The sequence below is a fragment of the Martes martes genome (assembly GCF_963455335.1).
Source record: "Martes martes genome assembly, chromosome: 12".
Lineage (NCBI taxonomy): Eukaryota > Metazoa > Chordata > Mammalia > Carnivora > Mustelidae > Martes > Martes martes.
The window spans coordinates 4,530,141-4,557,055 of NC_137900.1; the positions used below are offsets into that span (position 1 = coordinate 4,530,141).

The 26,915-nt window shown below is 43.6% G+C and overlaps 2 protein-coding genes across 3 annotated transcripts in view; one reads left to right on the forward strand and one right to left on the reverse strand.

The window, feature by feature from the left end:
* Positions 1–26,915, reverse strand: part of CENPP (centromere protein P) — a 242,805-nt gene that overhangs the window by 45,068 nt on the left and 170,822 nt on the right. The window lies entirely within an intron of this gene.
* Positions 3,780–26,915, forward strand: part of ECM2 (extracellular matrix protein 2) — a 32,884-nt gene continuing 9,748 nt past the window's right edge. Inside the window, exons 1-6 of one of the 2 annotated variants that reach the window (XM_080819854.1) lie at positions 3,780–3,962; positions 17,708–18,023; positions 19,370–19,558; positions 21,623–22,138; positions 24,048–24,163; positions 25,619–25,754. In XM_080819854.1, the coding sequence (XP_080675980.1) occupies positions 17,732–18,023; positions 19,370–19,558; positions 21,623–22,138; positions 24,048–24,163; positions 25,619–25,754 (1,249 nt within the window). In that variant the 5' untranslated portion in view covers positions 3,780–3,962; positions 17,708–17,731. Of the gene's footprint in view, positions 3,963–17,707; positions 18,024–19,369; positions 19,559–21,565; positions 22,139–24,047; positions 24,164–25,618; positions 25,755–26,915 lie in introns of both variants that reach the window. The other variant, XM_080819853.1, reaches the window with a different exon arrangement.

Sequence of the window (26,915 nt, forward strand, 5' to 3'; positions counted from 1 at the left end):
TTCACACACTAGCACTCCACTCACATGTGAATATTCCTTAGAGAGGGTATGTCAGGAACAGCAAATGAAGCCTGTCACGCTTTGGTGTGAATTAGTTGGAGACATCTGTGGCACAAAAAGGCTGACAAGAGACCCCAGGACGTAAGACCCATTTCTGAAAGGGACCTCTGTAAATTTCCAAAATTCAGCTTTATCGAGATGCTAGCTACCAAGTTGTCATATGGAAAACAACCGCACCCTTCCAAGAAAAACTAACTCATTGGTACTCTACAGCACAAGAGTAAAAATACTGAAAAGGAGTCGTCACTCTGACATGTGTTCTGGAGGCTGAACCCGTGCTGGCTGCCCCTGTGGCCTGGGCGCACAGGGACCCGCTCACATCCTGCGCCGGACCCACACCACACTGCAGAGCTGCTGTCAGAGCCAAGTCTCAGGACACAGTTATGGCTGCAATAACAAAGGGGTGGAGACTCCAACACCAGCATTTTCCATGTACTATGTGGTTAAAATAGTTTCTGCAGAAGGATTCATGTAACAGTCCATTAAGCCACAAAATGTTAGAGCAGGGACCTTAGAAGCCAGAGTCCTGGTCTCTGCAGCACCGTTACTTTCGGCGTCATGGGAAAGCTGCTTCTCTCTACAATGCTGATTCAAGTCACCTCTTTTTCTGATTGCTTACATTCTTTTCGAAAGTTATTCTTTTTCTGATCTGGTTATAAGCTCAAAATGTTATTAAAACACAGATTAAACAGTAAAGTCCCAGCATAATTCCATCACCCAGAGATAAACATTATTAAGAGTCTGATATTTATGCCTTATTAATTCCTTCCTGTTTGTCCTCAAGAAGGTGCTACGCTACACATTAGAAGGAGGTAAGTTAACACAGCACACGCACTGTTCTGACTTCCTTTTTTTCCTCTTGGGATATTGGGGACAATTTGCAAGCCCAGATAACAACTACAACTGTCTTTCTACATAGCTTTATGGCAGCCCTGTTCCTGCTCTTTGATGTTAAGTGCTGCCGAGTGCCTTCCTCTAGGCACAGATGTGCACAGATGTCTGCCCTGGATCCCTAGAAGTCACATGCTGGCGCAGCAAACAGCTATTGTTAAGCTGTGCTCAAAGAATTAAAGTGTTTTGTTTGTCCCAAACACACTGTGTCCAACACTACATTCATCAACATTTTTTCCCTCCCCAAACAGTGTATGTATTTCAAACAGGCCACTTTTTAAAAGAGAAATTCCAGATTCACAGCAAAATAGAGAGGGAAGCACGGAGGTTTTCCATATATTCCCCAGCCACCCCCCATACATAAGCTCTGCTTTTACCAACATCCGGCATTGGAGTGGTGTGTTTGTTACTATGGATAAACTGTACTGACACATAATAATCACCCAAACCCTTAGGTTACATTAGAGTTTATACTTGGTAGTATATATTCTATGGTTTAGGACAAATGTGCAACGACACGGATCCACTATTAGGGTATCATGCAGGGTAGCTGCACTGCCTTAACCATCCTCCGTGCTCTGCCGATTCACCCCTCCTCTGCTCTGATCTCTGGCAACCACTGATCTTTCACTCTTCTCCACAACTGTGCCTTCGCCAGAATGTAATATAGTCAGAATCGTAAAGTGTGTACCTTTTCAAACTGACTTCTTTCACTAGTAATGTGCGCTTAAGTTTCCTTTCCTCTATGTCTTTTCATGGCTTGATAGAGCATTTCCTTTAAGGATTGAATAATATTCCCTTGTGTGGATGGGCTGCAGATTATTTACCCATCACCTGCTTGAACAGCATCTCGGTTGCTTCCAAGTTTTGGCAGGTGTGAATAAAGCTGCTGTAAATATTTGTGTGGACTTAAGTTTTCAACTTATTTGGGCAAATATCAAGGAGCACGGCCGCTGGATCACATGGTAAGAGTATGCTTAGTTTTTGAAGAAACCATCACCCTGTCTTCCAAAGTGGCTGCACCATTTTACATTCCCACCAGCAAAGAATGAGAGGTCCTGTTGTTCCACACCCTTGCTTGCGTGTGGTGGTGACGTCCGTGTTTTGGATTTTTGCCATTCTACTAAGTGTGCAGTGGTACCACATTGTTGTTTAATCTCCAAAGCCCTTTTCTTTCCTTATGGGTCTAAGTATTTTTGGAGGGGGAGGTAAGGGTCCTATCTCTAATGTCAGAGTTGTCCCAAATGTTTGGTAATCCTGAGCTATCTGCTTAGTACTATAGAGTACAGGATTAAAATACTGACCAAAGGCTTTGAATATGTGGTGGGGATGGTCAACCTTATTCTTATACCCGGTTCTATTAGTAGTGAGTTTGGATTCTGAACATGTGGGGAACTTCCTTGTTCCACCAGCCACCCAGGCCAACTGGATGAGAATGCAGGTTCAATTCGGGGGCAGATGCCTAATACTTAGAACAAATGCTGAAGACCCCAGGAAGTCTGGGGTCATCTGACCTGCTACTCTTTTTCTTTTTTCTTAAGATTTTATTTATTTGAGAGAGAGAGAGAACGAGTGGGTGAGGGGCAGAGAGAGAGGAAGAAGCACACACCCCTCGAGTATGGAGTCTGACGCAGGACTCGATCCCAGGACCCTACGATCATGACCCGAGAGGAAGGCAGATGCTTAACCAACTGAGCCACCCAGGCACCCCCCTGACCAGCTACTCCTAAGTGCAGTCTCTAACAAACCTCACTGTTACCAGCATTTATAATTTCTAAACCTGGAACACCCACAAGCTAACCTCTCCCACATGTCTTTGGACTGCAGTGTTGTCTGTCAGAGTCTACATGCCTTTGATCATTAAAGAATTTCTCAAAATTTCTTTCTTCTAATAGTACTAATTATTTTTCAGTAAAGTGCTCCCAAAAAAAACCAAAACAATAACCCCCTACAAATACAGTTTCTGTCATTTTAGGAATTTGGGAGGCCCATGTGCTTAGTCGATCATCTTGATTTGGTCTACCCAGGTCATTTTAAGATTCTGGAACAACAAAAATGTGTCTCCTGTCAGAAAATTTGGACACCTGAAGTAGAATAATAAGAATTTTTAAAATAGTCATTATATAATTACCTACTCTATGACAGGCATTTTACATACGTTATTCATTTTATTTGCACAAAAATTTGGAAGATAAGTATTGTCATCCCAGTTATACAGAAGAATAAACTTTAATCAGAAACAACAGTAACTCATGCAAGGTCCCCGTAAGCAGCGGTGGAACTCTGCTCTCTGACCTGCTCATTTGTTGATTAAAACAAAACAAAACAAAACAAAACAAAAAAATAACCAAAACTGAGGCCAAAGTAGACAAAAAATTCGCCAGAGTAATCATAATCAGGAGGCTCTAAGTTCCTACACACATTTTCTTGTTATTGCTTCAAGGTTCGAAGTTACATAATTTCAGTGACATTAATATGTAACAGCTCTTTGCTTTGTTAACACTGCCTGCAGACTGCGGGGAGCAGGGGAGAAACAAGCCAGTTAACCCCACTAAAGGCATCCCAGGAATGCACAGTCCTCAGCATGGCAACAAGGGCGTCTCTGTAATCTGGTAGAGCTCAAAGGCGGACCATGTCGAGTGGTGTGAACTTTAAGATCTTTTTTAATGCAAACAGTCTATGGAAACGACACATTTCTTAATCAGCCTCTTCTGAGCTTCCAGCTCCTGCCTTTCTAATGCCTTCGCCTGCCTTTGCTTTCTGCTTCTCCTGTGATTTAGAAAAAATATTTCCCTTGGTAACCATCTTCCCTGGTTACTCTCTTGGCTGTTCTGCACAAAGATCTGAAAGGCATTTATCCCCAAGGGAAGCAGTTATTTCACATTTTACTAAGAAGTCAGTTAACATTTCTCAACAATCCTCTTTGTTTTAAAGAAAGCTCTGGTTTTGTTTCATTTTCAGCTGGAGACTTAAATGACACCAAGCAAAACCTACTTAGTTTAGAATTTCAGGTAAAAAAGTTTTAAATTTTAAGTTTCTACTAAAGCATGTGGAATGGTTTTAATATTTGGGTGTTTTATGTTGCAAATGTGTTTAACACTTGAGGAAATTACCTCTTACTAATAGATTTTAAAAGTTTAAAGTGTGCATTATGCTGTTTACTTGTTTTTTTTCAGGACGAATACTTCCCAAGTATTTTGAACTTTTACGGAATTAGGATTAAATATATTCTTATATGTTTAAATAGAATTACATGCTCAATAGAAGTATAAGTTGGTTTGAAAATTACATTCTCTATTTTTAAGACCTAAAAGAACATGAAGTATTAATTAAAATTGTTTTTCATTTTTAAGCCTGTTAAGTTAAAAGGGACAATAGACGTTTCATGGCTTTGTGCAGAAGTTTAAAATTCTCAATTTAGTGTTTTAAAAACTTACTTAAGACAGTTGATGAAAAACTTTAAATGGAGAAAAACAGTAAGTTAACCAAGACTTACAGATGGTATTTAATGTTGGGATAAAACAGGAAGTGCTAGAAAGAAAAATTTATTTGATCAAAATAATATCTACTGGGATTAGAGTACCAAAAATTTTACCTCTAGAAACACATTTACTCAATTGCAGAGTTGCTTATTAAAGTAAATATTAAATGTAATGCAAAGTTCTATATATCACTGAAAATAACAAAGGCCTAGGCATCAAATTATAAAGTTAGTATTGAGAGGCCATTTCGTTAAAAATTATTTAAACATTTAGATTCTGACTTTGTTAAAATTAAGATAGTTCTGTAATTTTATTTTTGACATGTATATTTAAGTTTCTGGATAAATAAAGGACAGCCAATTTTGGCGGGTGGGGGGGCGGGGGGGTGTGTGTGTGGAGAGAATGCCTAAGGGAGATACCTCCAGGGTGTCACTGGGGGAGGGGAGCCCAGACAAGGCTCTGGGACCATGGCCATCTGAGACCTCATCCAGGGCCAGGCCCCCATCCAGGGCTGGGCTCCTCATAACTCTCACCCATTTCAGGATGGGGAGTCTGCAAAGATGGCCGTCAACGCAAGACAATTTCCGTGAACTCACTGCATGCCAAGTGCAGCTGCGACGCTCTCCATCAGAGCCCACGTCCCTGCCACTTGGCACATGCTGCTTCCCTCCGGCTCGCAGCCCAGCTTCTCACACTGCTTCCCCTGCTGCCATTGCGGCTCCTTGCCAATCCATCTGCTGGCTCTCTGAATCGACTTTTATAATGTCAACTGCCTGTCGGCTGAGGGATTTGCTCCTCTCACACCCTTTGCCTGTTAGTTCTACTAAAACTGAAGCAGATGACATAAATTTGTAGTTTCGTTTCAATGACCTCCAGTAGGGGTTTTGAAGAGACAGTAATTAATGGGCATATATACTGAACAAAAGCTTGCACGCGGATGGGAGGTTCGCAGGCACGGACAATGCCTCAGAGGCTGCGGTCCAGGGAGCTGAAGTGAGCAGGTGATGCATCAGAGCTTGGCCCAAGTGTAACCGCCCAGGGAGGGGGACGCTGGTGGACAAAGTTAAAAAGATCTAGTGACATTCAAGAGAACACACCAAGCTGATGGCCCACCCTGTCCTCTCACCACACCCCAGAAGGAACGGAAGATCTCTTACAAACAAAGTGAATGCACAGCTGCACTAGGAGATAAGAAGGGGAGGGGTTCCTGGCCATCTAGATCCCGGGACCAGCCCCTCCGAGACCAAGGAAGCAACTGAAAAAGACACTAGGTGAGGGAGCGCTTGTGTGGAAAATCAAGTCCTCATTAGGTTAAAAGATCCCAAGGATAAATTAAAAAAATGAAAACAAGCCTGTGCTTTATAGTAAAACTTCTGACTATTAGAAATGAGTTGAAAATACAAAAACAACTTCCACACCAAGAGGGAAAAAAGACTTCTTACAAAGAGATGAGAATCACATTTAAGACTTCTCATCAGTAACACCAGCAAAGGGACAACAGCTAAGGTTCTGGAGGAAAACAATTTTGAAATCACTATTCTATTTCCAACTAAACAGTTATATTTTCTAACGTAAGATTTCAAAAATTTTAAAACCCAAAACATTCCTTTAGAGAGAGAGGATATATTTCAGCAGGAAATAAAAGTAATCCGAGGGAACTCCTGGTTCTGATAATGCAAACAAAGCACTCCAGAGCAGCAGATGCTGAGAATAGATTAGAGGAAAAGAGCAAGACTAACATTTGGGATAGAACTGAAACCAAATAGGTTTGAACAGCTTTTTTTCTGAAGGCATCTGGAAGGAGTGTCCAGAAGAAGCAGCGGAGAATTTCTTTGTAGCTTTAAAACAGCCTCAGGAGGCAAGAGAGAAATAAAACTCTAGGAACCGGGATGCCTGGGCGGCTCAGTGGGTTGAGCATCCAACTCTTGATTTCAGCTCAGGTCCTGATCTCAGGGCTGTTGGATCGAGCCCCACGTCAGGCTCTGCGCTCAGCTGGGAGTCTGTTTGAGATTCTCTCTCTCTTTCTACTCTTCTCCACTCCCCTCTGCAGGCTCTCCCTCTGTCAAATAAATAAATGAAATCTTTGAAACAAAATGAAACAAAACAAAACAAAAAACCATCTAGGAATAGGGCCACGCCAGCAGCAGCGTGAAGGGAAGGTGATGTGGCGAAGTCCTCAGGCTTTGGTTTGGGACTCAGTGTAATTAGTAATTAGGGACAGTGAGGCTCAGCTTCAGATCACTCAGTCTATAACTGGTCGTGCTTAACCTCATGACCGAAGCAGATGTAAATCCTTCTGGGATAAAGAATATATCACCCAAGGCTTCAAAGTATTTTCCTAATTTTCATTGTACAACATCTGGTGCTCAATCAAAAGTCACGCAGCACTTGAAGAAATAGAACAACATGGCTACCACCTCAGGGAAATAAGAGAAAATAGAAATAGGGTCCAGAAAATGGCAGTCTTCAGATATGGAGTTTAAGAAAAATGTGATTAACATGTTCAAAAAGTTCAAGACTGAGACTTTCAGTAGAGAATTAGAAACAATGAGAGGAACTCACTGAAAACTGAAAAACTAAAACCCACAATAACAGAATCAAGAGAGTCAATGAACAGATTTGTTGTTGAAGAGATAATGAGCTGGGATAGAGGTTGAAAAAATGACCAGCATAATTCATGGAGTGAAGATGACGAGAGAGTGCAGACACAGTAAAAAGGCCATCACCCCCACAGGTGTGGCTTTGGACAGAAACAGAACAGAAGTGGGGAAGTATTAGGTGGAGATATAAGAGCTGACAAGTCTCTAAATTTAATGAACATGAGGCCATAGACTGAAGAAATGCTTAAGTCCCAAAGAGGATAAAAACAAGAAAATCCTACCTCTGTATAATAGAGCAAAACAGCTGGAAACCAAAGCCAAAGACAATCTCTCCAAAGCAGCCAGAAAAAAAAGTTACTTTTAAAGGAGAAATAATCAGGTTGGCAGATGACTATTCAATCAAAACTAAGGAAACAAGAAGATATTGGAATGAAATCTTCAAAATGATGAAACAAAAAACTTGTCAACCTACCATTCCATGTCTAGCAAATACATTCTTTCAGAAAGACATAATACATAAATCTTTTCAGATACATACAAAAAAAGAACTGGCCATCAGTAGTCCTGCATTAAAGCAATTACTAAAAAGTGTTCTTCAATCAGAAAGAACATAACCCTGACAAGAGACTGACACTGTGTGACAGAATGAACACACATGAAAGGATAAATGATTAGGTGATTTGAAAGCACTGGTTCTCAGCTGGGGCAGGATGATCCCCTTCATCCCCCATCTGGTAATGTGTGAAGGCATTTTTGCTTGTCATTATCAAGGGGAAGGTGCTGGTTGCATCTAAGGAGTAGAGGCCATTGGATCCTACTAAATATACAAAGACCAGCCCTCCACAAAAAAAGAATTACTTAACCAAAACTATTAACCAAACGTTAATAGTGCTAAGATTGAGAGAGCCTGACCTAAATGAAAATCAACATCATCGTCTTCTGAGGACTTAACATATATAAAGAATTAATATGATGGACACAGCACTTGTACTGGGATCAGACGACTGGAGGTGAAGCTGTCCCTTGCATTGTCCAGGAAGAGGGAAAGGTACTAATTTATATTTATATTAAGACTTGATAACTTGAGATGTAATAAGTAATAAATAGTGTAAATTACAATAGTAAAAAAATGTAAATTAGTAACAGAACAATGAAAACTCACTAATCAATTTTAAAAAACAAGTAAGAATAAAAAAAAAAAAAGGAAAAACAAACCACAGAACAGGCAGGACAAATAGAAAGCAAATTGTCAGAAAATAGATTTAAACTTAAACATGTCAAGTATTACATTAAATATAAATAGACTAAATGTTTCAGTTAAAAGACAAAGATTGTCAGATTGCATTAAAAAAACTCCATATGCTAATGCAAAGTATATTAAAATATAAGATTGTAGTAAGATGACAGTAAAATGATGCAAAAATTATATCAAGCAGATGTATACCAAAAGAAAGCATCCATATTACCAAAGTAGATCTTATGACAAAAAGCACTACTAGGGATATAAAAGTACCTAATGATAACAGCACTAGAAAGATATAACAATTCTAGATTTGAATATACCTATAACATGGCCCTGAAATATATTAATAAACATTACCAAATGACTTATAAATATTAAACAACATCCCAAAATAAACTCAAGGGATAATATAGTTCAAAAACAAAGGAGACTCTATTATTATATTATTTTTAAACTGAAAATTAAGGGACACCTGGGTGGCTCAGTGGGTTAAGGCCTCTGCCTTCAGCTCAGTCCATGATCTCAAGGTCTCTGCCTTCAGCTCAGTCCATGATCTCAAGGTCCTGGGATGGAGCCCCATATCAGGCTCTCTGCTCAGCAGGGAGCCTGCTTCCCCCCCCCCCCCCGCCTACTTGTGATCTCTATCAAATAAAAAAAAACCAAAAAACCCTGAAAATTAAAACAAAGAACACAAAAATACTTCCAAAAATATATGCATAAGAGTACTTATAAGAGTGAAAAACTAGCAAAGAATTTAAATATTCATCACCAAATTGTTAAATAACTTATGGAATGAAAATGGAGTGGACAAACGGGATGGGTTAATTTATATTGACATATATGTCCACAATTTGTTAATGAGTGAAAGGAAAATAGGTAGTAGTATAAGATATAGCGAACAATTCTATTTGTTTCAATATATATGTTGACGTATGTATAGAGGGGTCACGAAATTAAACTAGAGGGTGGAAAACTAGGGCCCGTAGGCCATATTCTGTTTTTTTAAACAAAGTACCACCGGAACATAGTCATGTGCATCTGTTTACTTACTACCACCAGGAGCTACTTTGGGCTGTAACAGCAAAGTGAGTAGTTTCAACAGAGACTGTTAGACCTCAAAGCCTAAAATATTTACGTTTTGAACTTGAAGAAAAAAGTTTGCCTATCCATGCACCGAACTATGAGTTATGGTTAAGGCAACTTACCTTTTCTGCCTTATAAACCTATGCATCATTTTGAGTTTTTAAAACATATATACTACTTTTACAAATTTAAACACCTTAAGAACCACTGATAAAAAAGATTAGAAAACTCTGGAGAGAGAAGGCATCTGTGAACATGGCTTCTACCTTTATTTCTTAATTTAGTTTTTTTTTTTTTTAAAGTTTATTTATTTAAGTAATCTCTGCCCCAACATGGGGTTTGAACTCATGACCCTGAGATCAAGAGTCGCATATTCTTCTGAATGAACCAGCCAGGTGCCCCCACTACCTGTATCTTTAAATCTCTTCTGGGCTTTCCTCTGGACAATGAACTAGAGCCCACCCTAAGGAAGACCTTGCTGATGGGCCTTCCTGAGCATCAAAGATAGAGTCTGCTAGTACCGGGAAGGAGGAGACTTGAAGGGCTCGCTCCAAGTCTGAGCGGTACACAGTGGAGCACCATTATAAATGACCAAGGTTGCTAAGAAACAAAACTTCACTTGAGCACAACAGAATACAATCTGGAAACAGGATCATCCATCAAGGAACACTCAGTTCTGGCCACAGGAGCATATGAGACTTGGAAACAGAGCAAAAGAAAACAGCATCTAAGAGTTAAGAGAAAACCTTGGGAAAGAGACCAGTGTATAGAAATGGTCAAAAGTTATCACTAAAAGACCCCACCTAGCTGCAATTCATTAGATTTTGCCGTAAGCAGTGTGCAACTTTGTTACTAAAAACCTCTGTACCTGTTCCTCTAAACCAGGGATTCTCTTGGGGTGCCTGGGTGGCTCAGTCAGTTGAGCAGCCGATCCTTGATTTCAGCTCAGGTCATGATCTCAGGGTTGTGAGATCGAGGCCCACATAGGCTCTGCACTCAGTGTGGAGTCTGCTGCTCCCTATCCCTCTGCTCCCCCCCACAGCTCTCTGTCTCGCTCTGTATTCTCTCTCTTGCTGTCAAATAAAATCTTTTTAAAAAATTAATAAATAAATAAATAAACCAGGGCTTCTCCATTAGACAGTTCTGACGTGGTGGTCCTGCCAGTCCCTTGTCTCGGTGGGCGGTCCTGGGCTCTTTAAGATATCCAGCAGCACCCAGGACCCCACACACTTGGGGAGTCGGGAGCGCCCCTCCCAATGGTGACTGGTGAAAAGTCCAGACACCACTAAGTCCCTGGGGGGCAAAACTGTTCCTGGCTGAGAAGCATGGCTTTCAGTGGTGGGCTGGCAAACTTGGCCTGCAAAGTATTTAGCTTTTGCAGGCCGTATGTTAACATCTGTTGAAACCACCCAACCACGCCCTTTAGGGGAAAAGTCACCAAAAGTAGTACACAGACAAATGAGCGTGGCTGCTCCAAGAAAACGTTATGTATGAGTACTGAAATGTTAAGTTCATATGATCTGTCATGAATTCTTCTTTTAAATCTTAAAACCATTTACAAACATTACATTAACCATTTACAGCTTGTAGGCTGTATTTCAAAATAAGCAGCAGGTGACTCCATTTGGCCTCCAGTCTCCAATTTCCTGACCACTGATCTAACCTGTCAACCCCGGAGCCTGCTCCCCGAGGTCCCCCGTGAGAGGACTCTACCTCTGAGGAAAGTGTGAGACCATACAACACTGCTAAGAGGTTCACACCAGTGAGGTTCTGTTCACGATGTGACTTAGATGTGTGGTTCTAAACAGCCACCATCTTACCCTGACCCAACCCAAATATAGTGGTGAGGACAGTTGAAAATTAAAGAGTTCTTATTTAGTGTACCTATAAAACCATAACCATAATCCAGAAAAATGAATACACCCATTATCCCCCAAAGCTCCCCCATGACCCTTGATAATCTACACATGCCAGACTTCCCAACCCCCGTCCCTGCCTTGAGGCAACCAGTGATACTTCTGACAAAAGACATACAAGATTGTGTCCCTGAAAACGATGAAGTATTGCTGAGGTAAATGGAAAAAGAACTACGTAGGGGATATGTACAGTGGGTATAGGTCAGATGACTCAGGTTTAAATTCTCAGTTCTGTGAAGTTAATCTATAGATTTGTCACAAAGCTGGTGAAAATTCCAGCAGGCTTTTTTTTTTTTTAAATGGCAAAATTTCTACGGAAATGTAAAGAGCCTAGAATAGCCAAAGCAACTTTGGAAGAGAGAGGAGTAAGTCTGGAGGACTAGCACTACCTGATGTCAACACTCACTGTAAAGGTGGGGGAGTAAGGACAGTGTGATGCTGGTGTTGAGACAGACAAGTTATCAGTGGGACAGAATAGAGGCTTCAGAAGGAGACCAAACCCGCATGGGCAGCTGGTTTTCAGCAGTGGTGCCAGAGTGATCTAATGTAGGAAGGGTGATCTTTTCAGCATGTGGAACTGGAATAAGTGTGTAGTCATGTACAACACAGAAAATCGATCATAGATAACTATAAGAGCAGAAAATGTAAAACTTGTAGAAGAAAACACAGGAAAAAATTCTGGTGACCTTGGAATGAACAAAGACTACTTAAGTACAGCAATAGAAATAATTTTTTTTTCAACTGGACTTCATCAAAATTGAAAGCTTTTTCTCTTCAGAAGACACTGTTAACAATAGAAAAATGCCACATACTGGGAAAAATGTTTGCAAAGTAATATAGTCAAGAAAGGACTTGTATCAAGAATAAAGAAGTCTTGGGACACCTGGGTGGCTCAGTTGGTTAAGCGGCTGTCTTCGGCTCAGGTCATGATCCCAGCATCCTGGGATCGAGTCCCACATCGGGCTCCTTGCTCGGCGGAGAGCCTGCTTCTCCCTCTGCCTCTGCCTGCCACTCTGTCTGCCTGTGCTCGCTCGCTCTCTAACAAATAAATAAATTAAAAAAAAAAAAAAAGAATAAAGAAGTCTTAAATTCAATCATGAAAAGAAAACACAGTTTTTAGCAGCCCAAAGTTTTGAACACACATCACCTAAGATGATACAGAAATGGCAAATAAACAGTGAAAGGAGCTGAAAATCATGAGTCATTAGGGAAAGGCAGATGAAAACCTCCATGAGCTAGCAGTACACATCAACTGGAGTGGCTGAAATTGGAAAGACGGGCCATGGCAAGTGCTGACAAGTATGGGAGTGACTAGAGTTCTCGGACAATGTTGTTGGTAGTGCAAAACCACACGAACACTTCTGGAAAGTGATCTGGCAGTTTCTGCAGAAGCTCAGTGTCCACCTACCATTTACCCAGCCGCTCTGCTGCTGGTCGCCCAAGAGAAATGAAAATGCACGTCCGCACACAGACTTACGTGTGCATGTTCACGGCAGCTTGCTTTGTGCTAGACAAAAAGCGGGAGCCATCCAAATGTCTAGCAGCATGTTAGCGGATAAACAGATTATGATATATCCAGACAGTGGAACACCACATAGCAACAACAGTGGGTAAATCTCAAAATAATTATGTTGAATAAAGAAGTCTTATGCGAAAGGATATATACATGATTCCTTTTGTAGAAAATGCAAACTCCTGCTGGAATTTTGACCAGCTTTGTGACAAATCTATAGGTTAACTTTACAAAACTGAGAATTTAAACCTGAGTCATCTGACCTATACCCACTGTACATATCCCCTACGTAGTTCTTTTTCTATTCACCTCAGCAATACTTCATAGTTTTCAGGGACATAATCTTGTACCTCTTTTGTCAGAAGTATCTTTAAATATTCCACTATTTTTATGCCTTTATAAGCGATGTTGCATTTTTAAAATTAAAATTAAAATTTTAAAATTAAGCACAGTGTTAGTGGTAAGTTATACATGACAATTATCAGGTTTAGGTTCACAGCAAGTTACAACTGACAAAACTACATTGACACGTCACTATCACCAAGTCCGTAATTTACACTACGGTTCACTCTTGGTGGTATATATTCTATGGATTTGGACAAATGTGAAATGATAGGTATCCATCACTACAGGACTATGCACAGTATTCTCACTGCCCTAAAAATCCCCTGAGCTTCATCTACTCACTCCACACCCCCACCCCACCCCCCACCACCCGGGACCAATCCCTGGCAGCAGGTGATCTTTTTACTGTCTCCACAGTGTTGCCTTTTCCAGAATGTGACAGAGTTGGAATATTACAGTATTAGCCTTTTCAGACTGGCTTCTTTCACTCAGTGATGAGCATTTATTTCTTCCATGTCTTTTCATGGCCTAGTAGCCCATTTCTTTTTAGTGCTGAATAGTATTCCCTTGCGTGGATGGACCACTGTTTATCCATCCACCTACTGAACATCTTGGTTGCTTCCAAGTTTGCTGCAAACCTCAGTGTGCAGGACTTTGTGTGTTTTCAACTCCCTTGGGTAAATATTAAGGAGCACGATCGCTGGGTTACATGGTAAGAGTGTGTTTGGTTTCTAAGAAACTGCCACACTATCTTCCAAAGTGGCTGTAGGCCAGTCTGCATTCCCTCCAGCCATGAATGTGAGCTCCTGCTGCTCCACATCCTTCTTGGCATTTGGTGTTTGTTGTCAGTGTTTTTGATTTTGGCCATTCTAAGAGATGTGTAGTGGTATCTCATTATTTCTGTTTTTGGCTTTTTTAGAGAGAGGCAGAGTGCAAGCAGGAGGGACGGGCAGATGGAGAGAGAGAGAGAGAATCTCAAGCAGAAATTCAGAATCTCAGCATGGAGCATGACACGGGGCTTGATCTCACAACTCTGAGATCATGACCTGAGTTGAAATCACGAGTCAGCTGCCCAATCGACTGAGCCACTCAGGCATCCCATCCCAGTGTTTTAACCTACAATGTGCCTATTTTTAAAATCAGTACCTGAGATGGGAGAACAGAAATTGGAGATGATGACTGTAGGTTTACCTCGTGGTTCCACTTGTTCCTTTATGCTGTTTGGAAGCTGTATGTCAGTGTATAAAGGTTTGAGATTATTTTGTCTTCGTGAAGAACAGATCCCTGCACCATTACACAGCGGCTCTCTTCATGCTTGGCGATATGCTTCTCTATCTTATCTATTTCATCTTATGTTAATATAGACACTCCGCTTTTCTTCCGTTTAGTTACCATGATACAAATTTTCCCATCCTTTTAATTTTAACCCATTTGCATCTTTATATTTACCATGAGTTTCTCACAGGCAGCAAATAGTTGGGTTATGCTTTTTAAAAAATCGAATCTGGGGGTGCCTGCGTGGCTCAGTTGCTTAAGCACCTGCCTTCAGCTCAGGTCATGATCCCTGCTCGATGGGAAGCCTGCTTCTCCCTCATCCTCTGTCTGCCACTCCTCCTGCTTGTGCTCTCTGACAAATAAGTAAATAAATTTAAAAAAAATCTAACCTGGCAATCTCTGCTTTTTCACTGTGGCATTTAACCAATTTATACTCAATGAGATTTATTAACATGTGTTTTGGATTATTTTTATTATTCCATTTGATCTCTTTTATTGCCTTATTTGCTGTAACTTTTTTTGCTTAGTGGTTATCTTGGGGCTTCGGGCATGCATCTTCAACTGACTACATCTTGTCTTCGAGTGACGCTATTCCACTTCATAGCAAAGAACCTTACAACAGTATGTGCACACATTTTCTCCTTCCTCCCTTATGCTTCTCTTTTCGTACATTTTAATTCTACTTGTTACACACCCCAAAGTACACTGTTATTATATGAACACAATCTTTATGGACTACTTCTGTACCTTTGTGCGCCTGCTAAGTTTTTGCCAGACTCCCAACCGCCTGCTGGGTGCTCTGGAACATGGGCACACGATGGCACACGGTTTTGTCCTTCAGAGATGCTTGCTGTTCAGTTTTGTTAAAAAGGACCAGAGCAGCCATTAGTCTGGGGCGGAGGGGGGACTGTTTCCCTTGCTGTGCCAGGGCCCTTTTGAACACTCTGCCTGATGCCCTGCGACGGGCAGGTTTCCCCGTCCGATTGGCAGGCACCCACACTCTGGCCAGCCTTTTACAAGCCCAGGGATTTTCCCTTTTGTCCTTTACAGTAGTTCTTCCTGCAGTGTCAAGAAGTTCACTCACGCAGACATGCTAATAATCAGGACTCAGCTGAAGACCTGAGGTTTCTGGAAGGCTTCTCCAGGGCAGCTCTCCTTCTCTATGCTCTGCAAACTCTCACCTCCCTGGAATCCCAAGGGATTTTCAACTCAGGGAACCAGGGCTCTGGCAGGATCCCCCCCCTGAGTTGCGGCATGAACACACATGAGCTGTGTGTGAGACCAGTCTCAGGGCTCACCTTGGACCCACCCCAAACCCCTGCCCAAGGAATCAATGTCCTGTGCTAAGGTTTGAAAAATGCAGCTTCATGTTTTTGTCCTAATTTTAAGTTATCTCAGGTGGGGTCTCCTGTTACTCCATTTTGGCTAGGAGCAGAAGTCAGATTTGAGTTTTGTCACGAAACTGCTATGATGGCTGACATGTTCTCTATGAAGTGACCATGAACTAACTTCCAGCTTCTCCAGGAGTCGCTGCTTCTCGGAGCCACTCTGGTCACTAACCGTGTAACTGGAAGGAATGTCAGCCACACAGGGACGGCAACCCCACAAAGAGTGCTCACCTCTGGTGATGCACATATGGAAGAATGTAAAACACAGGTCTGTGAGTGACATCTGTACTTAGGCAAAGACCTGTGGTGGCAACCCTGTGCTTGCTACAACCATGGTATGTTTGTGCTGACAGAAATCACAGTATTTGGCTAGACTGGCACCGATCACCTCCAGTTCCTATACATTTAGGTGGTAGGCACTGTGGCACCAGGAGGGCCTCGCCTCAGCGCCCAGTACATGGTTTTCCATTCAGATGCCCTTTGGGGCTCTTACAACCAGCCCACAGATTTTGAAGCAGACTTGTAATATATCAGTGTCTGAGGTCAGTAGAGCACTTTATTTGATGCAGAAAGAAAGGTTGAACCCAAAGCTTACAGGGTCTCTTGTCTATTGCCCAAGGTCCCAGCAAGATTGCCAGGTTCAGGGTCTATGACCATGTTTTTGGCCCTTTGACCTTTCAAAATCCCTCCTGTGTAGCTTGGAATTTTAATTTCTGTACATAGCATCACCTTAAACCTTTACCATTCCTGCTAGGGTGATGCTTTCTGAAATGTATCAGTTTTGTTCTGACTGACAGAGGTGACCAAGGCACGTAGGAGGAGTGGGGTAAATCTCCTCACCAAGCAAGCTGCCACTTTTGCCCATGATCCTGGGTCCTTGGCCTCCCTGAGCTTTCAGATTCTCCTCCACACACCCTGGCTCCATCTTGGGGTACTGACAGCAAGGGAACCTGGGTGAAGAACAGAGGGGAGAGATGCCCAGCAGGGGCAAAGGGGGAGACACAGGTTCTCAGCTTAGAGGGCAATGAATGCCACACAGACCTTCCTCACAGGACTAACCACAGGCCGAAGTGTGTGGTTAGGTGAATCCTTCAACCAAGCCCTACAATCAATCACCCGGTGGAGGGCTTCTCTTTACTTTCTGTGCTACCTGACTTTGTAGCGCCTGGACCAACATGTCTGACCACAATGCCACAACCACATGTAGTCTATCACCAGGAATATGAGTATTCATTCCTCCAATACCTTTTTCACTTTTACAACATGCCAGGCCCTGCATTCTTTGGGTCAGCTAGTTAAGAGTTACTCTTACGTCTTTGCAACCGAAGCGAGTCTGCTGTTATTTTTATCAGGTGCAGCTATGCCCCCTCCTCCCAACAAGGACAGTTATAAAGCCAGAAGATAGAAGAACCAAATAGCAGAGCAGAGGACAGGGCCGTGGGCGGCCCAAGTCAGAGGATGACCTGGCACAAAGGTAGAGCGATCCCGGGTAACCTGAGGACACAGCACAGCGGTCTAAAGAGGGCTCAGCAAGCCACAGCTCCGAGGCCGAGTCCAGCAAACTGTCTCAGCACACCCGTTTGTGCACCACGGTCTATCCGCATGCTACAGGGGTCAAGTGGGGTAGCCATGACAGTGTGTGAGCTGTAAAGCCTAGAACAGAATATTTAGTATCCGGTTTTTCATAGAAAAAGTTGGCTCGTGCCTGTTCCAGAGGTGTGGAAGGTCTTTGATCCTGATAGAAGAATTCTACATTCTGACTTGACAGTAACACAACAGCATGCAGCCCACAGATCATGTGTGTCATTTCCCCACGATGCTGCTGAGGCATACTGCAATAACATGCTGATTTTCACAAAGGTAAAAATTAGGCACCACTAAATCCGAAATCCTGTTTCCCTCTCATTCTAGAAATTGGATGGTGAAAAAGCAAGCATGAAATTTGCAGGTTTGCTGTGTTTCCTCCTGCTTATCATTTTTCAAACTGATTGTGGACGAAATGAAGAAACGCCTAGGAAGCAACGGAGGAAGGCATATTACAGGAGACTGAGGAAAAGCTCCTCGCCCGCCCACAGGTCTGGTGGGCAGCTGGGGATCCAGCGGGCGATGGTCACACCAGCAGCAACAATGCCCGTGCTGACCTTGGATTACAGCACAGAGGAGAAGTCTGATTCTGACTCCTTTCCAAGTTTTCTTGGAGTAGAATCAAGTTATAATGTGTTGCCAGGTAAGAAACCAGTGAGAGAGGGGGAGAGAAAAAGAACCTCCAGGACGAGAATTTTCCAAAAACATTTTTTCAAGTTATTATATATATTAATATGTCATATTTAAAGTTATATTTTCAAGTTAATATATATTAAATATATTTTTTCAAGTTACTATAATATCCAGATATTCTATTATATCTTTTGGTTTAGTCCACAAGGATAAGTTTTGAAATAATTTAAAATTTCATTTACAGAATGTAATTATAATACAGAACTACTGGAAAACAAAAAAATAATTAGCTATCCCACAACTATATTTATAAAACCATATTTACTATTTTGGTTTATTAATTTCTAGTCTGTTTCCTATGCCATGAATTTCAAATAACTGGATTCATAATATAGAAAATATATACATAAGGTTATAATCTTTTTCATTTATAATGACAGATCATCTGGGATATAGAAAAATTATTCAGATGAGTCCATGAACACATGGTTATTAACTATTTTCAACCAAATTCTTTTCAACCAAAAGTGGCAGTAAGCCACTGAATTTAGTTTATGTAGAGAAACTACTGGGTAGGGCTGGGTGGTGAGGGGAGGGAGGTAAGGAAGGGAGCAAATGTGAGAGCCCATCTCAGGGTGAAACGTGGCGACGGTGGCTCATCAAACAAAGGACAGGCATCACAAATGACACTAGGTCAGACGGAGAGCATGTCCTCTAACATTCCAATCCAAGTAGGCTGTGTGATGGCCGCCTTGGTGGACACACTCACCCATATGTCTGTGACCCTGTACATAGAGAAATGGAGATACCTCGGAAACACTTCACAAGTACGGCACTGATGACATACCCACACTGCTGTGTCTCTTCTGAATTTGGATATGGCCTATCATCTGCTTTGCTCAATGTAATGAGACACTTTTAGGGCTCGTGGGGGATTAGCAACCTCTGTCCCTCTGGTTCGGTCTTCAGGGCAGCCTGCCTGGAGATGCAGAAGCCTGCTGATTGTCTCCGAGACTGTCAGGAGCACAGCCCCCGTGTGCCCATGTTGGACACGTGGCACAGAGAAGCTATCACTGAGACCTAGGGTGCATTGTTGCTGTTGTATAACGACAGGTAGAGTATTGGAGGTGCAGCTCAGAGTCAAGTTACCAGGAGGTCAGTCTCAGAGGCTGAGAGCAGAGCACGCAGAAGCCGCTCTGGGATCCCATCTCTGGGGTCTATTTACCCCACGCGTGAAGGCACACAGAATGCCACTCTAGTGTGACTCTGTCAGTTCGGCTTCACACTGTGCTCACCGTCCTTCACAGATGCTGGCGACCACACAAGGAATTGACGGTGCTCCTGCTTCTCTTCTAGGAAGGCAGGGTCACTGTCTGGTCAATGGGATGACCATGTACAACCGAGCTGTGTGGTCTCCTGAGCCGTGCACTACCTGCCTCTGCTTGAATGGAAGAGTGCTTTGTGACGAAACTATGTGCCACCCTCCGACGTGCCCCCAAACAGTTACCCCCGAAGGAGAGTGCTGCCCAGTCTGCTCTGATGCTGGTATAAGTATCTAGCCAAAACGCAGTATCACATGTGACTTAGTCTTCAACTTCCATTGCTTATTTTGTTACTAACTTAAGTTTTAAATTATGGTAAACTAGTCATCAAGGTACTTAAAATACTTGCACAGTGATGATAAACATAGAAGTTATTTGGGAAAATGGATGGTAGGAGGCAGAAAAAAAAGATCTTGGCTTCATAGTTCCAACTCTACCAGAATGAGTAAACTTGGACCAGACCACATTGTGCACTGACGCTCGCTTTAGAGAATGAGTGGCAGGATCTGTAGAGCCAACAGTCCCCAAGTGTCATGCGAGGGAAGAGCTCTGTTTAGCTCCTTAGGCGGAGTAGCTCCCTTAAGGCAACACAGTGTGGGCACAGTTAAGACCAGGAAGAAAGACAAGGAACTTCTGATGAACAAAGGCAGAGGGAGTCTGCATCTAGAGAAGAAAGCCCAATGCCCCGGCCTACCTGCACTCATTACCACTCGGGGAATCTGGGGAAATGCAGGCGTGTGGCCCTGGAGCAGTGCCTGTGTCTTGGGAGCACTGCTTCCTGCGGGAAGGTCATGCCACAGGGCCTGCTGAATGTTCACCGTCCCTGCTCTCACGGGGCTCATACAAACCTGAGGCACAGCTGACTCTCGAGAGGGAGGCCTAGCCAGTGCCTTCTGAAATGGATGCACATGTGGCAAATAATGTGATGGGAAGGAACAGAGACACTTCCTCTTGTCTACAATCAGGAAGATTGTTTTCCATGCACACAGGATAGTTTCAGGGTGGGTGTCCACAACAGCCTCCTACCAGGAAGAACTTTAGAATATTTAGGAATTGCATTTTGGCTTACACTACCCATTATTTTACTAAGGTATTATGTCTTTAAAAAATGTTAGCAAATACACAGGCAAGATTCAGAAATTATCAGACATTTTTCAAAGGAGTTGGAATAAAATGTTGTGGTTTTTTTGGAAAAATAAACTTGGATATACAGGAAGGATTTTAAGTGTTTCAATATGATAGCTTTAGCTTCCCTTCCCTAATTTTTTCCTATTTTCCTTTTGCATGTTCTGCCAGGGATGTGAAAAAATAACTCACTGACTTTATAATATATACTGGATTGAGATCTCAAGTAATTCCTTCAAATAGTACATTTTCTGAGTTCCTTTTCTGGGTGATTTAGGTATAGTATAAATAAAAGCAGGGCAACAACTCAGGAAATCTGCCAGCACTAGAACTCACTTCTTCCAGAGCTCTGGTCACTGTTGGGCCCTCCCTTCTTTCTGCTAAACATCCACACGGGTGAAGGCCCGCTGCTGGCCGTTCTGCTCCTCCTATCATCATGGGATGATGGGAAGCACTGCCATGCATGCCTCTGATTTAAAACCGCATCATTGGAATCCAGGAGGCCTCCCATAAGTGTCAAGTAGTAAAAATTTAAGTAGAGAGTCTGGGAGGGAGAAAGAGGAGAACTTTCTATAATCCTGAATTTCAGAAGATGCTTTTGGGCCTATGGGGCTGAAAGAAAATCAGACAAAAATAATAATAAATCTGCAAACAAAAGCCAGTCTCACTACCACAAGCAAAATATGTTTCACTTTTTTATGTTTGATGGTGCAGATTCTTAACATTATCAATAGCCCCAAGTAATTGAACAGTATCTATTATAAAGGTCACACCTCATCATATCGCAACCTCACATAGGACTGCTTACCATCCTGCATCATGTGGCAATATTATTCCCTTTTTATTACCGGGTAGCAAGATATTTTAGTAAAAATAAATATTAAGGCCACAGGAAAAAAACAAAAATTGCTTAAAATAAATCTTATAAAATAGAAATAAAAACTACTTTAAAAACTACTCGAGCAAAAATTCCAAAATGCATTCCACACTTAAATTGCACTCAAATACCTGGAGGGAATAATATTTACTAACCTCACCTCTACTGTGATTTTTCCTTTTACTAACATTACACCTCGCCCCTGCTGTGTCCTCCCTGCACGGCCAGCAACCTCCCGTGGTACAGCATTAAGTGATAGAAGTGAATTTTCTGGTGATTCTTCAGAACAAAGAGAACCTACCAACTTACCTCACAAGCAACTGCCACCTCGTCGGGTGGAAACGGATCAAGTGTTGCAAAAAGAGGAACTTCAGTTTGAGGAGGATGAAGAAGAAAGTAAAGAAGATGAAGATAGGGAGCAAAAGAAACAGACCCCTGGACCTGGAGAGCAGGGGAGATCTCTCAGTGAGGGGCGGAGCAGAGGAGAGGCAGAGGAGAGACCCCGAGCAGAGGGGAGGCGGGCCCATCAACAAAGACACCCAGCAAGGGAGGAGGAAGAGGAGGATGAGGAAGATGAGGAGGGGGACGAGGAGGAGGAAGAGGAGGAGGAGCATGACGGCACCCTTAGAGGAGACGTGTTCAGGGGGCCCTCCAGATCCCTGGTCCCCCCTCCTCCCAGAGGCAGGCCGCCTCTGCCCAGCGGGTGCTCCCTGTCCTACAGGACCATCAGCTGCATCAGCGCCGGCCTCACACAGATACCACCGCTCACGGCACCAGAGATAACAAGCCTGGAGCTCGTTGGTAAGAGATGTGGACGTCTGTTCTGTTTTGTGAAAGTAACTCTCCTTGCCCTGCGAAGGTCATACTTTAATTTCATAATATAAGTTGATCCCAAACAGACTAACTTCACAAGCTACAATCATATACATAAACTTTGTAGAATAGCATGGTTTGGCAAAAAGCAAATTTCTCCAAACCAAGTCATGATTTCCCACTGACTTTTTCCCTAAAGTCAGCTTTACTGAGGTATAATTGACATGCAGTAAAACTTATTTTTAGTGTGTTCTCTGAGCTTTGACAGATGTGTACAGTTGTATAACCAGCCCACAATCAGGATACAGAACCTTTCCATCACCTCACCATGTTCCCTCGTGCCCCTCCTTCTACCAGCCCTGGTCTCTGCTGAGGTGATGGGCCTTCAGGGTTTGGCTGTTCACGGTACGTCACCGAAGTGGGGTCCCACAGCACAGAGTCTTTTTGTTGGGCTTCTTTTGCTTACCACGATGCTATGGAGGGCCATCCAGGATGCTGTGGTCATCAGGAGCTGGCCCTCTCCTCACCGCCGAGTGGGGTGTGCTCACGTGGATGGACCACAGGTGTCTGGTGAGCCCATCTGGGTTACTTCCAGTTTGGGGTCACTACACATACAGTTCGATAAATATCCATACACAGAGGTTTGTGTGGCCCTAGTTTTCTGTTCTTTAAGGTGCACACCCAGGAGTGGAAATGCTGAATGACAGAGTAAACATGCATTTAGCTCCACTGGAAAGCACCCCCCAGTTCCCAAAGGTGGCTGCGGCTTTTCTGCTGGACACGGTTCTGCATCCTGTCACTTGTCTTTCCCTCATTTTTAGCCATTCTGGGGGTATGGAATGGTCCAGTCCTCCTCCCTGTGTTCTTATGGGGCTGCTGAAAGGGTTCTGAGCAGAGGAATGGCAGGACCAGGTGTGTGTGTGTGAGGCTGGCTCGTGGGGACCCTGGGTGTACATCCATCTGGGAGATAAAACCCGCACCCCGGGAGGCCCAGAAGACACAGGGATGAGAGAATCTGAATGGGGTTTCAGATGTGTCTCAGGGGCCATCACAGAGATAAACTGATATAAATAAACGGAGAAATAATAAATAAATGACCTTATAAATACACACTCGATAGACCAAGTCTGATGCCTTGGTTGAGAATGGCCAGTCTGTGCTAGGACACCACGCTCAGATAACCCCCTAGGGAAATCGCTCATGCCCAGCGGCTCACAACCCAGCAATGTCCCTGTCACCGCAGCTGGCGTGTCAGCGGTGCTCTGCCATAAGAGAACCCACGAACAATGAATGACCCGTGCTCAGTCACACTATCGTGGTTTTGAGAAGGTCACCACATGGTTTCTCTAGTACTCACTGCTTCTGGTGAGCTTACGTTCTGGGTTTAAAATTATCAGCTACTGCACTTAACCCAAGGTGAAAACAAAATCCCATAAATTGAAAGCAAATAAGAACTTGCACAGATTGAAACACACAATCATAACATCAGATCTTTAGGCCACCTGAGCTCCTGGTTTAGAGAAGGAAATTTCAGAAAGGTAAGGGATAGGACAGGATTTCTGGCCCAGGATCTAGGAAATGTCCATGGGAAAATCAGTTTCTATTCAAGGTGCCAGACACACAGCTTTGTTATAAAATGCATAACGCTAACAGAATTGTTCTCACAGCAGCTTCACCTAAAACAGGGTGGCCACGAGCACAGCGAGTCCTTCGAGTGGAGGTTCTGGCCCCAGGCTGAGGTTCTCTGCACTTGCAGCTGCTTATACAGATGCTGCCAGCATATGAGTACTGCTTTCTCCTCCGGGGAGAGCTCCCTTGCTATCTACGTCCGTTCATGAACACATGTATGTGCCCGCGTGTGCACGGGGGCCTAAACTGCAGCTGCTGTGTTTTCTAGGCAATGCCATCGCCAGCGTTCCTGACGGAGCGTTCAATGGACTGCCGAATTTGGAAAGGCTCGATCTGAGCAAAAACAACATCACCTCTGCAGGCATTGGCACAAAAGCATTCAAGGTAAATACACAGTGCGGGTGAGGAGCCTTGGACTGGTCTGTGCTGGCGGCAGGGCAGGGAGCGAAAGGAACATGGCTTCACTGTAGCTTCCTCCTAAGTCAAGAAAGTTTCCTCTCCGACATTCCTAAACTCTTCAAGTCTTACCTTGATTCCAGTCTGTTGTTTTATGTGATTCTAGCTGGTTTTTCGAGGCTTTACCCTTAGAGCACCTACAACAGCAAAATGACGAAACCAATGTTTTGAACTTATGGAGCAGTTTCTCCCCAGGCAGCTGAAATTATGTTGAAATATATGGTCTCTTAGTACATGAGGTATTTCCAGGAATAAAGGAGAGCTTATCTGGAAACTCTATTAACATTTTCAGGCCAGAAAGTGCTTCGTTATTTTGTGCCAAGGGCAAGACCTAATGAACATGTGAGCAGGAGGGGTTCTGGAAACACAAGCAGACGCAGATGAAAATTAGCACAGGGAATGGTGGGGGAAAGGTGAGGGAGAGAGAGGCAACAAACAGCATGGAATAAGCCTCTGCAAGACTTGGGTGTCACTAAAATATTTTCTAAAAAGCAAAAAAGAAGAGAGGATCAAGGAGTTTCAGAGAAGCCAACATACAAGCAAAAAAGGAGGGGGTCTCGACGTATAAACAAATACACTCATGTGCCCTTTTAAGAAGCCCAGTGAAACCTACTACATCCCACTAGGCCAAACTTCATCCGCTTTACGAGCCTTCTTACAAATCCCTGGGCTCCTGTCCCGTTCAAGTCGCAGACATGTTCTTGTCATACAACAGCTGGGAATCACACATTTCCTGTGTTTGATCAGAAAGAAAGACACACAGGAGGGTGTCTCCTTTTCCTGTTTTGAGATCCTCTGTCCCATTCCCAAAGTGCTCAAGTCTGACGGAGTGCCCTAAGGCGAGTCACCCGTGCGGCCCCCCACCGCGGTGGGGCAGGTGTTCAGGCTGACGAGCACACAGCTGCAAACATGGGCGCGCACCCTCTGAAAGACTGTGTGGGTGCAGCAAAGGGACAGCTGCTGGTCTCTGCAGCACACCATTCTGAAGCACTTACCCCATGATCAGTGCCCTCTTATGACTGTTCCTACTAGTCTAACTACACACTGAGCTGTACAAGTCCACGGTAAGGATTCAAAGTGCTGATTTCATTGTCAGTATCCCCAACTTACTGCTTACTGCACAATCTAATGTTGTGTCTACTGCTGAGAAGGTGGAAACCTAAGATCTAGCAAAATCGGAGCGGTCCAGCAGTGACAGGGGCTTTCTCTTGCTCACGAAAGCCGCGGGTCAGAAGCAGGGGAGTGGCAGGAGAACACGCAGCTTCCGTGGGCCCGAGGCAGAGCAGGCAGGTTCGTAAGGCAAGTTGCGACTGCACCCTGCCCTCTGAAGGACTGTATGTCTGTGGCCATGTGAAAAGGTAATCCTGACATTTGCTTTTCAAGCACCTGAAGAAGTTAATACGCCTGAATATGGATGGAAACAATCTGGCAGAGATTCCTTCAGAATTACCATCTGCGTTAGAAGAACTTAAAATCAATGAGAACAACCTGCAGGCTATCAATGAAGAAAGCTTATCAGGTACTTAACTTCCAGTTCCCGGGTGTCCTATTCTAGCCTGTCTTCTGTGGCCGTGCGGGACACTTTATGGGCACTACGGCCGTAAGGATAGCCGGTGAGTTTCTTAGGCCACCTTACCATTTAAGTTCATGACATTTATTTTCTCCTTTTGTGGCTGACTCTGGACAGAAATGAACAACTGAATTTGTCATACTGTGAACTCGGCACAAAACACGCAGCACGTTAGCTTTTCCCAAACGCTAGCCGGGGCTGTGGTGGGATCACGTGCAAAGACAGCTAGTGCTGCCTTCCACCTTCCCAGCAGTCTAGCAGCGCCTGAGGTGCGGGGCCCAACACCTTCTGCCTATTGGAAATATTTTTACGTTAATGTTGATAACCCAAGCCTAAAAAGGAATAAAACCATTTCACTATTTCTTTTCACTCCCAAAAAACTTCATAGGAACAAACACTTCTGGTGATGGGAAAAAACACAATAATACCAAGAATTGCCAAGTCTGAAAATTACAGAGTTGTGGAAATACTCTATTTCCAGATGGACTGCAGGGTACACATGAAAAACATCAGTAAACACAAATGGTGATGGGCTTTGTCATATGGAAAGGACATTAGAAAGTACAATTTTTAACTGCCAGGTGAAGCAGGGCCGAAGGAACATGTAGATCAGCGCCCTGATGGGCTGAGTGTGAACCACACGTGAGGTCACCTCTGGCTGCATTCTCAAGAGGACGTGTTACAAAACAGAAGCCCCTCCTTGGAAGGTGTGCACACACGATCCTGGCAGCCGCTTCTCCACACGCTCCCTCCCCTCCCGTCCCCAAAGTCCAAGCACCATGGAGGCCTTGGCCACAAGGAGGGGCTCAAGTCATCGTGCCCAGAGAGCCTCGACCCTCTGTGCTAAGCCCGCCGCCTGGATTGGCGAGCGGCTGGCAAGCAGGCAGGGTGTGCCCGTGTGCAGCTGCCACCACTGCTGGGAATCTGCCCTTTTAGGACTGGAGCCCCCGGCTTGACCGTCAGGGGCCTGCCGCTCTCCCATGTGCTGCTGTGGCACGTCTTCTCACACGACCCTTCACGTTACAGACAGTTCCGGGTAAAAGGGGAGAAGGGACGCTCCAGGGAGAGAAACAGCATGGGCAAAGGTGTGCGGAAACAGGAGGATCCAGA